The sequence below is a fragment of the Drosophila albomicans genome, chromosome 3 (genome assembly GCF_009650485.2).
Source record: "Drosophila albomicans strain 15112-1751.03 chromosome 3, ASM965048v2, whole genome shotgun sequence".
NCBI classification, from domain to species: Eukaryota; Metazoa; Arthropoda; class Insecta; order Diptera; family Drosophilidae; genus Drosophila; species Drosophila albomicans.
This window is the reverse complement of record NC_047629.2, coordinates 46,955,763-46,967,943: the sequence shown is the minus strand read 5'-3', so window position 1 is coordinate 46,967,943 and position 12,181 is coordinate 46,955,763. Positions and strand designations below refer to the sequence as shown.

The following is a 12,181-nucleotide window of genomic DNA, read 5'->3' as shown; positions in this document are numbered from 1 at the left end:
TATTTTTATCTTTTGCCGATTGTCTGCTACTCATTGATTTATTTTCCCTTTTGCGCGCTCTTCCTCAAACAATTCTCCATTTATTATTTACCGCTAGTTAGGCCTAATATGTACTTTTGTCTACTTATTATCTACTATATAGTATGCCTTAACTTGTTCTACGGTTTTGGCTTTAATTGCTGACCCCACTTAAATCTAATATCCTCTACCTCTGAGCTCAACTTAAAACTATTCTCAACAACGTTTTGGCTGTTCCCATAAATAGTCGATCGGCAGCACTTCAAGTTTTAGTGTGCTCATCTGATCATTAGATTAACTTTCAATGGGTCGAGTCGAATACAAAGCGGATGTGCAGCTGCAACTGCAACTGCAGCTTTGCTCATTAATTTCCTTAATTACTTTTGCCATTTACTAATTTTAGTTGTAGTTTAAGATGCTCTGTTCACGCTCTAGAGTCGTTGCTCAAGTAATTAACCATTACAATAATTGATTGTTAAGACAATCCATTGGGTAAATATGTTAGTTCTTATCGTGATACAATGATCCCCATATTCATTTTTTTCTTCTTTTTGCTTTTTTGATAGGCGTGAAACCAAATCAGCTGTTGGCAATTGCATTCGCTTATCTCAGTTTATTACTTTTCCCTTTTCCAGACACAAAGGGAATTTGTATGTCTGGTTAATAACTATGGCAAGAGCTTTTTTTTGTTTTTATTGCATTTTATTGTGTCACGTTCTATAATTAATTGAAAAGGTATTGAGATGCCTCTCTTTTTTTTAACATATTTGTTTATAGTTTACGAGTTGTCAATTGAAACAGTTTCGCGCTCGCTGGCTGGCGCATGATCACAAACACACACACACACACACACACTACACAACAGACAACACACACACACACACACACTGCACACCTCACTGCACCACACACTCAGCATTCAGCATTTAGAGCCAACAAGCTTGACACACTAATGTAGAATGCACACGCGCACTCACACAAAGACACACACGGGCAGCACACAGACACAGGCAAGACACTCACACACAGACAGAGAAGCAATCGAGTCGACTGACGCTCAAACGCTGACGATGACGTTTCAAAAAGACGCTGCTCAGACACAAACCAAAAAGCCAAAAAAAAAAAAACCCAAACACCCCAAAAGCAAAGATTTGAACCTTGAGCCGAATTTTAAGCGCAGGATTTTCCTTTTAAGGGAAATTTGCAAAGCAACATGAAATATATATGAAAAAACTAATAAACTTTTATATATGAAAAAACTATTAAAAGAAAAAATAAAAATAAAAAAATATATATAAAGTTAAATGTATATAACTGCAGAAATGGACAACTGCTTAGAACATTTGCAAAAAATTAAAAAATACAACTAAAAAGAAGGCAATAATCGTAAGTTTTGTCAATTCCTATTTTTTTATTTTTTTGTTTTGTGTTTTTTTTTTTTGCTGCGACACCTTTTGAGCTCAAGTTTAGTGCACTCTCCTTTTCACACTGCATACGTAGATAATTTTTGGTTGAATGCACTTTTGATTAGTTTTCATTTCGCTCACTTTTACACACGTTCTCATCTAATACACGCTTTAAATCATATTTTTCATTATCATTTTTCCGTTCATTTTTGGTTTATTGAACTAATTGAATTTGTGTAGCTCTCAGGTTACCACATTTTAAACAAATTTTTTGCTTAGCACTTGAATTCTTTTCAACAAAATTACATAATATTTGCAATTTATTGTTAACTCTGGCACTTTTTCCATATTTGTTTACTTCGATTTTTTTTCGCATACGCGTGCGCACATTTGTATTAGTTGTTGTTGTTGAAATTTATAACAATAAGTAATTATTATTTGTGCAGCTCTTAAAAAAAACACACACAGAAAACAAAAAGAAATAAACTTTCAATTTACTTTTCACAAATGCATTTTGCCGATTTCTTTTTAACTTTTTCTTTTGCGGAGTATCAGCAAATATTTTTTTTTTGGGCAGGAAGACAAGCGATGATCGAATTACAGCTTTAAATCCGTTACGAGTTGAGACGAGAGCGAAGACAACACGGAAAACTCGATGTTTGATTTACGTCTCGAGGGGGAAAACTGGGGAAAACTGAGAAAACTTGGGAACGCGCTCGTTGTCGCTGCGCGTGTCAAAATAAAACTGAAAGAAAAGGCCCCAAAAAGCGGCAGCAGCAAAATGTTCTAAGCTGCCGACGCTGCCGTTCGCTGTGGATAAACGTCGAGCCACCAAGCGAGCAAGCGAACAAGCGAACGAGGAACAAACGAGCGAGCGAGCGAAATGCAACGAAATGCAAGTGAAATACAACGAAATGCGAGTGCACAACGAAATATATATTTCTTTCGTTTTTTTTAATTCTCATCACTCACACACACTCACGACTATTTTACTGTTTTGCTTTGGCATTCGCTTCGCTTAGCCGGTAGCTCTACACGGGGCGTATACGCGATATACTCGTATGCGAGCGTTCTCAACGTTACCTGACATTTGCCAGACTCGCCAGCCAACGACCGGCTATTATTTAATATGGAAGCCAAGAGACACATACAAAAGCCAATTCACTCAATTTCGCTGACACGATCGAGTTGAGCAGCGACGTCGGCAGCGCTGCTTCTCTTGAGTCGCTTTGCACATGACGTTTTCAACTTTATCTCCCCGCTTTAGTTTTTTTTTTTTCAACTGTTGCTGTCGCTTATCAGCAATTAGATTTCTCCAGGGTCTTGTTTGATTGTGTTGACAATTTCTGGCATGCAATTGCAGCTTTTTTCCTTTTTTTTTTGTCGATCACTTTTTGCACCCTTCAAGACGATCTCAACGGCGCATGCTCAACATTATTGCACACAATACGTCTTCGGTTTCAGTTTCAGTTTCTTTTTCAGTTTCTGTTTCCTTTTCTCACTCCCACTTTCTGTGTCTCTTATTTTCTATATTGCTGATTTGTGCGATACTTTGTTGCAGTGTGGTTCAAGGTCTGCAAGGTTTTGCTGTCTCGCTTGGCGTAGGTTAAGGCAACAGCATTCTTAGTGCCGACTAATTATACCCTTCTTCCATCTTAACTGAGCTGAGCTGTAATTACAATGCTGCAGAATTTTAATATTTTAAAACACACAGCATATTAAAAGAGGCATTAAAAAAAGCTCTTTAAAATTCACGGCATTGAAGTCATGTTTTTTATTTTTCTTTCTTATAAGAGCATTTCTTATTTGAAATATTTTTATACAATTTTGGAAAATTTTAATTTTTTGAATAAACAACATAAACAAAATAACTAAAACAAAAACCAAAAAAAAAAAAAAACAATTGACTTAAATTTTCCTATTTAATCAATTTGTTTTTCTTTTATAGATAATATAAAATAAAAAGTAAGCTAATCTGAGCAGATATAAATAAATTTTTTATCCTATTCGTTCAATTCCCAAAAACAACATATTTATTCCTACACACATAGGATAGGAGGGTACGAGTATTACAACTTTGCGCCTCCAAGAAATCTATGTAACAGGCATAAGAAGGCATATCCGACCCCATAAAGTATATATATACTTGATCAGCGTACCCATCTCCATCTGTCTGTCTGTCCGTCCGTCTGTATGAACACCTAGATTTCAGAGACTATAAGACATAGAGATATAATTTTTGTGGACAGCACTTAATATTTTTGTACGCAGATCAAGATTGTTTAAAATTTCGTTTGTCACTCCCAGAATTCAGAATTTTGGTACATAAAATTATAACTACAGTATTTATGATTCCCGATAAGTTATTTATGAATTACTTTTGTATGGCTGACAATCTGGTATATTTTGTATTCTATGTAGATCCTTTTGGATTATCTTCAATAAACAAACTCATTTTTTTTATAAATAAGTCTTCAAACATTACAAAAAATTAAGAGAAAAAGTGGAATTCTTTTGTTATCAACATTTTTCCCATTTGTTCAATGCTCAGTTCTATATATGTCAATTTTTTTGTATATTTTGAAATTTAATATTTACAATAAACTTCAAAAGTAATTTTAAAATGTTAGTCATATTATTATTAAATATTTTTTTTACTTTCTTGTTTAGAGAGCATCTGAAAAAAAATTAAAAATTTACGGACAATTTCCAATTTGATTTTTTATGTTCTTCCTTACCTATGTACATATTATATTTAGAGCATTTTCAATTCGTTAAATTCCCAAACTAAACCTTTTTATACCCGCTATCCATTGTGTAGAAGGGTATTATAACTTTGTGCTGGCAGGAAATGTATGTAACAGGCAGAGAGAGGCATCTCCGACCCTATAAATTATAAAGCCGACACTATATAGCCATGTCCGTCTGTCCGTCCGTCCTTATGAGCACCTAGATCTCAGAGACTATAAGAGTCCTAGTTGCTTTGGCAGAAAATCTAGTATATTTTGCACTGTATGGTATATTTTGAACGTAGTACTAATACAATATTCCAAATATACCATACCGTATATTTCTAGTATTTTTGTGGTATATTATTTTGGTATATTTTAAGAATAATACAGCTCTTATTCAAAATTGGTATCCCATAGTCGAGCACACCCGACTGTAGCGTTCTTGTTATATTTTGTATACTTTTTCGTACGCAAATTTGCGCTATGAATATTTCATATGCACAGAGAGTTCAGACGACAACGAAGTTCAGCTAGATCGGAGGCGAAAGAAAGAACTCAAGGAACTGCCTTCAACTCTTCTAAAGTGTGAACTGATCAAGAAGCATATCAAATAATCGATTCAAAATCGCAAAATCAAATTGCACAACTCCCTTTTTTTTTTATTTTTTTTTTTCGTCCAAATGCTGTGGAAATATCGTATGTAGAATATGCTTACGTAATACATCCGAAGAGAATTTGCATTGTGCATTCGAATTGACGATTTTTCTATTTGTGCGTTTTTGTTTTGAAGTTTTATGCATTTTATGCAACACACAGGATATATTGAGATTGTATATAGCGCAATAACCCAGCCCCGATATCTGGGCCTCTCGCGTAGCAAGTGTTAAATATTTATGGGCATCAGAAGTTTAGAATTTTCCGAATACGTTGAACCCAAAGTGCAAAATCGAAGGCTGCGCAAAAAAATATCGACAGATAGAAGAAAATTTTGCAGACCAAGAAAAAAAAAAAATGATAAGAAAATTGTTGTAGTTAAGATATGGTTTATCTTTCAAGTTGTTGTTTTCATATATCATATATTCATTTATTTTTCTTTTTTTGTTTTTTTTTTTTTAGTTGTTTTCGGTATAAATTAGACACACAAAAAACGTTTACAAATTATGTCGAATATTCAAACTTAGTTGCGAAATAATTGTTTATCTTTTTTTTTGTATAAAATTACATAGCTAAGTGCAGAGTATGTGTGTGTTCGGTGTGTGTATGTGTTTTTAGCTGCTTGCACTAAATTAAATTCGTGATCGTATTAGAAAAAATGTGTGTGTGTGTGAGTTTTAAGGCTTAAGCTTCAAACAGAGTTCTAGCTGATTATATACAAAAGTTGCCACAAGAATTGTAATCGTAATTTTACAGGGTATACGAAGAGTCGGCGTGTGTGCGAGCTCCAAAGTTAGGGTATATATGATGAAAGCTTAGAGCTAAAAGTTGGCTAAGCAAATTGTTGTTTTTAAAATTGATTTGCTTAACGAAACATTGCAAAAAACATTGATGATGATGAATGAGGCTTAAAGCTAATTATTAAATTAATTAAATTACGTTTAATCAAGTTTTCTCTCTGTGTACCTTGTGTGTGTGTGTGTCAGTGTGTGTGTGTGTGTGTGTGTTTTAAAGGAATGCGGACTTTAGATACAGTTTAAATCGTACAGAAGAAAATTACAGAAAAAGAGCATTAGCTTTAGCCGGTTATCGTTTTTTGTTTTCTCATTTTTATCGTATTGGCATTATAGGGGGTATATAGGTGAGCATATATAACTTGACTTGATTATTATCGTTATCATAGATAGAAGCTTAATTCATAGAAAGACAGACAGTTTTTAAGGTTATTGATTAAGAAGACAAAGAGTACAAATTTCGCAGGGGGCTTAAACAAATTCTAAGTGAATCAATTTGTTGTATAGAAATGAAGTTACTAACTACTAACTAATATTTCTCTCTCTCTCTCTCTTTCGATCGGGTTTTATATTATTATTTACTGTATATATATATATATATATATATATATATATATGTGTATAGTATATACTCAGCTTTGATGCTTTTAATTCTCATTTATAGTTACAGAGTACGACATATATAAAAAAAAGTTGTTTTGTTGCAGATTGTCTTATAGTTCCAGCCGCTTATACTAAAAAATAATTCAAGAAGAATTCTTCACAGTGAATTTTTCTTTTTTTCTCTTTTCACTTCTGCTCTTTTTCTTGTTCAAGTTCTTGTTTGTTGTTGTTGTTGCTCTTGCTCTTGAGGTGTAAGTAAAAATGTTTCGAGTTTGCCTTTTTTTCGTTTTCTTTTTATAGTTATTATTTAAAATTTGTGTTGTAGAAACCATGAGTTGTTGTTGTTGTTATTTATTTGTTTTTATTTTTTTGCTGGAGCGAAAATAACGAGGCTTTTCTTTTCTTTGCTTTTCTTTCTTTCTTTGATGTTTTGTGGAATGTGGATTGTAGTTTTGATGTTAAACAAGAACTTTCTTTGGGGTCTTCTCTTCTATTTAGGGACAGTTTTTTGATTGTATGTGAATTATGCAGTACATATACATATATCTATATATATAGATCTTCTATTTGTTGTAAAACTCTCTACACATCGATCAACTTTTCAACTTTACACACATTTAGTTTACAGTTTATAGTTTACAGTTTTACAGTTTACAGTTTTAGAGTTACAGTTACAGTTCTAAGTTTACAGTTTACAGTTTTCAACTACTGATAATTTGGTTCTGCTAAGTTTCTTTTTTGTTTTTGTTTGTTTGTTTATATATCTTTCGTTTTGGCCCCTAGGATAACGTGTAACGTGTAATACAAATGGCTTAGACACAGAATTTTTACATTACTTCTTTACTTGTTGCTTTACTTTTGCTTGATCTGAGAGAAATGTTTGACATTCAACTAAGAGTTTTAGGCGAAGGAAGTAAACTAGACTAGCAACTCCTCATCGGTATGCGGTTCGGCATAGAGACAACATTCATCATTGGCCGCTTGATCCTCGTCAACTGCTTCTTGCTCCTCACAGTCCAGGCTGAGATCGTGCGTCTGCTGTGACTGCGTTTGCGGTGACTGTAACTGCTGATGATGCTGTTGGTGCACATGCTGTGGCTGGCGCAGCCAGTCGAGCATCTTCTCGATCGCACGCAGACGCTTCCTCAGCGAAGTGGTGGCCAGAATGTCAACCTGGAAGAGGAATAAATGCAGTTAGTAATGATGCAAGGAAGTAAGTAAGTGAGAATGTGAGATACCCGCTACTCATTTTGAATAAAATATACGGTATATATTTATATACCAAAAAAATACTGATATATACCGAAGACATATTCTGAATAAAGGCAAAACAGTGCGGTATGTTTCATAAAATATACCATTCTAGTATACCACAAATATACTAAAATATACTAAAGACTTATTTCGAATAAACTCAAAACAGTGCGGTGTTATTCTTTAACTATACCGAATTAATATACCTCAGACATACTAAAACATACCCAAGGCATATTTTGAATAAGAGGCATATTTTCAATATACCAAATTAATAAACTGCATATATACTAAAATACACCCACGGCATATTTTAAGTAAGAGAAAAACAGTAATATAACGCAAAAATACTGAGATATACCGAAGGCATATTTTGAATAAAGGCAAAACAGTGCGGTATTATTCTTAAAATATACCGAATTAATACATATTTTGAATAAGAGGAATATTTTCAATATACCAAATCAATGTACTACAAAAATCTACCGAAGGCATATTTCAAATACAATACAATACAAAAATAAACCTAAGCCACAGTATGGTATTATTCTTAAAATATACCAAACCGCAAAAATACAAAAATATACCGAAAGCATATTTTGAAGAAAAAAAACATATTATTCTTAAAAACATACTAAACCACCACAAAAATACTCAAATATACCGAAGGTGCATTTCAAATAAAAGAGCAAAAGTGTTTTAAGTATTATACTGCACTAATACTTAAAATATACCACATTTATATACCGCAACATTACTAAAGTTAAATAACCAGCTAACTTCTATAATTTTTATCGGATCGCAACAAAATTTTCAAGAAACATAAAGTCTTTAGTTATGATTAAGCTACGCTTGCTATTCGATTTTAAGGGCCGGAAGTGGGTGTGGCAAAAGTTAAACTTTATATGCGTGTAAATATAACAAGTGCTGTCAAACAACATTATATCTCTATCTCTTATAGTCTCTAAGATCTAAGTGTTCATATGGACGGACAGACAGACAGACAGATGTTGGGTATTGAGATAACTTTGACTGATGATCTACTACTGACCACTACTCATACTGATAGCTTAAAGTCTATTGGCTTGCGAATTTCAACCGATACCGAAAGGGTCTATCGACTAGCCTCCACCTCTGAGGTTGAAGATGATACATTCTGAACAAATTCCCTATGGGTAGCGGGTATAATAAAGTACTTAAACTTCCACTCACCTTCAGCTGCTGTGAGAGCGGCAGCAAAGCGATGATCCACCAAGCCCAAGCCGGTCCATCTGTGGTCAACTCCCAGCTGTGCTCGAGCGGCGGCATCTTGCCATAGCTCTGGAGTATCTCATGTTTCTGCGCCGAGCTGAGACTGTCGAACCAACCCGTTGCTTTGGCTAAAACTAGAGCTTGCATTGTGGCCAGCGACTTGACTTGATCGTGCTCGATGGGCTCATCGCAGATGTACTCCACTTTGGCAGTCTCGTACCCATCTTTTTCACTGCGCGCGAGAATCTTAAAGCGCTTGCAACCAATTGTGCTGAGAATGGAGCAACCATCGCCAAGTAGAACACAATCCCTGATGTCCAGAATTGTGCCGATGTCGTAGTAACGCGATTTGCCGCCATTCGGCTGAACGATGCCGAAGGTTTTGTCGCCCGATTCGAGGGCACGACGGACCATCAAGCGATAGCGTGGATCACAGACGATGAGGGGACAGGGCACCGAGGGGAAGGCGGCGGTGCAAATGAACACGGGCACCGATGGCTCCAGATCGATCTCCTGACGGAAGCGCGCCTCGTAGTGGTCTGGAATGAATCGTTTCATTGCGGCTTCTATGAATTTCGTGATCGTCACTGGCCGCTTGGCCAGCGCAAAGGATACTGGCGAGGATGCTGATGATGAGCCCTGATACAGATTGCTATTGCTATGCGTGTTCTGGTTGTTCTGGTTGTTGCTCATGTTGTTGTTGATGGTATTCGTGTTGCTGTTGTTGTTCTGGTTGGTGTTGACATTGAGTTCCACAAGTGGCGACATGCACAATGGACACGAGGAGTTGTAATCCATGCAACGATCCAAGCATACCAGACAGTAGGTGTGTCCACAGGGCGTCACCACCGGCTTCCACAGCGTCCTGCAGCACAGCACGCAGTCAAAGTCGCTGGCATCGATCAGTTGACCCGACACAGCAGTCACTTGATGCTGACCCGATTCATCGAGCTCTGCAAAAGAGGAAGGATTTAGTATTTATTGCAAAAGAGTTGTACAGAACAAAAATCAGTTGATAAAGGGAAATTATCAATTCATCTCTAGCATCTTCTGCTATTTTAAAACAAAGATTTCGGGTTGATCAGTACAAAATTAGGATTGAATCCTACACTATCTTATTCTAAAATTCGGGAGCTCTAGTACTTGAAATTATTTTTGAAATAGAATACTTCTCACTGTCTAAATAAAGTGGATTCTTGAATAAAATAAATATATTGTTATATTCCTAATATAATTGAACACTTGAATAACAGCATTGTTTCTCTTGAGTTCTAAGACACTTCTGCAATGTCTTTTTAAAACAGCGTTTTCAATATCAAAGATAAATAATTGACAACGACAAATATAACGTCTAACTTGAAATCTACAATCTTAAAGCAATCTTGAAATATGTATTTTACTAAATAATCAATACATTCCAAGTCTTTGTTTAAAATAAAAAAAATTTGCTTTCTATTTTGAATTTAAAAACCAACAATTACCACTAGAGTTTTAAAAATTTTTGTGCATTTCATAAAACGCATTTGATTTAGACTATCAGTAATAACTAATTTGATATTCTACAATTCGAATCTCGTCTAAGAATTTTCATGCTATAACATTATAAACGTAAATATCGAACAAAAATGATCTATAATGAACATTTTACTGTGTTCTAGTGCTCTAAAATTCTACTAGAAATAAGAATTATCTTTCTCTTGAAACATATTTTCGATTTTTAAAATAGTAAAATAATTATAATGTTGAATTTTAAACTATTTTCGGAAATGTTAAAAACCGCTTCCAATAATGTTCTATTTTGAATATTCATTCTTCAAAATACATCTTAAATGATTTCTAAAACTTGAAAATCTTCTTGAAATAATTTTAATTCTCTACAAGCACATTTGCTATATTCAATAAGGGAAAATTTGTATGATCTAATACTCTTACATGATTGCTAGAATTTGAAATACTTCTTTCTATAATGTACTATCAACTCAACTATCAACTTAACTGATTTCTAAAATTTGAAAATCTTCTTAAAAACAAGGAATTGTAATTTTCTAAAAGTACATTTTCAGGAAGATAAATTATTTAAGATTACTAATCTTACATGAATTATAGAAATTTAAATGCTTATTGAAATATACATTTGGTTTCTTCAAATACATTGAGTTATGCAAATTATAATCTTAGATGATGTCTAGAATTCGAAATTAGAATTTTCATCTTTTGGGTACATTTTGTATTAATGCAATGTTGTATTAATGAAAACTAAATATAATGTTCTATTCTGAATATGATTATAAAGAGATGTTCTTCAAACAACATTTCATTGCTATAAACGATCTGATCCCTTTGTTTTAGATGTTTTTATTGGCTGTTGAAACTTTGTCTTCCTAATCGAAATTAAATTCTTGCTTTAGCGTTTGTTTCCCTATATCGAATCGACGTTTACAATTGTTTTTCCCTCTGTGAACTCACTTCTCAGGCGTTGCAGCTCGTGCTGTGTGCGCTCCAGAACTCCGGTGAGCAAGCGACTGCATCGGCGACTCTCGAAGGCGGCGGAGTCGAGGCTCGACTGCGATGCCTGCAACGTGGGCCATTTTCTGCGGCAAGGTTTGCGGTTGGTGTGGCGCCTCGCCTGCAGCTCGAATTGTTTGGCGCTGTGCAGCTGCTCGTAGACATTGTGCTGATCGATGTAGTCGAGAGCACTGGGAAAGAGGAAATCCCCATCCATATCAAGATGAGAGGAGTCCTCATCCACCTCCTCTTCGTCCTCCTCATCGGCCATGATGTAGTTGTCATAGTGCTGATCACAGCCCAAACCGAATTCATCCTCCACATCATCGAAATGCATATGATGATGACGATGATGATGATGGAGATTGCGATGCAGATGATGATGCGGCTGTTTCCTACGACGACGCGTCTGCTCCCAGAGCAGCACGTAAGGCGCCTTGGCAGCCGCATAGCTGCGATGCTGCTGGCCCATAGATGGCGCCAGCGATTCGATCGCCCCACGACTTTTGGGCGTTTGTGCCAAAAGACGTTGCAGAATCTGCAAAAAGTTACACGAAATTATAATTTATTCATAGATTAGAAAGTAAAGCATTTCCAACCTTGGCGAGATCATGTTGAAATATTTCCGAGTTGCTGAGATTTGTGTTCTTGTCCAGGCAAATGGCGAGGAAGCCATTGAACAACGCCTCCTCCAATCTGCCAAGACCGCTGAGCGCCAAAGCTTTCAGATAGTGTGCCTGTAAAAGAGTGAACACTTTAGTGAGTATTTACTGTGGATTTCAGCTTATATATCTAACTCACCTTGGGCGATGTGCAGCGCGTCTTCAGCGCATTCTCAATGTCCGCCAGCGAGCTTTGGAAATGACTGAGTTTGAGCAGAACTTCGGCGCGTAGACAGAGACTCTTAAAGTTGCTCGGCGCTGTAAGCAGATCAAAGCGAAAGAAACATACATTAAATTGGTTG

General features: G+C 35.5%; 1 protein-coding gene across 1 annotated transcript in view; it reads right to left on the bottom strand.

Annotated features, from left to right (window-relative positions):
* Positions 1–6,430: 6,430 nt before the first annotated feature.
* The window catches only part of LOC117566958 (uncharacterized), a 42,283-nt gene continuing 36,532 nt past the window's right edge, over positions 6,431–12,181 (bottom strand). Inside the window, exons 3-7 of the mRNA XM_034246604.2 lie at positions 12,019–12,137; positions 11,817–11,954; positions 11,179–11,755; positions 8,674–9,665; positions 6,431–7,380 (exon numbers count right to left, since the gene is read on the bottom strand). Of these exons, the coding sequence (XP_034102495.1) occupies positions 7,126–7,380; positions 8,674–9,665; positions 11,179–11,755; positions 11,817–11,954; positions 12,019–12,137 (2,081 nt within the window). The 3' untranslated portion in view covers positions 6,431–7,125. The remainder of the gene's footprint in view (positions 7,381–8,673; positions 9,666–11,178; positions 11,756–11,816; positions 11,955–12,018; positions 12,138–12,181) is intronic.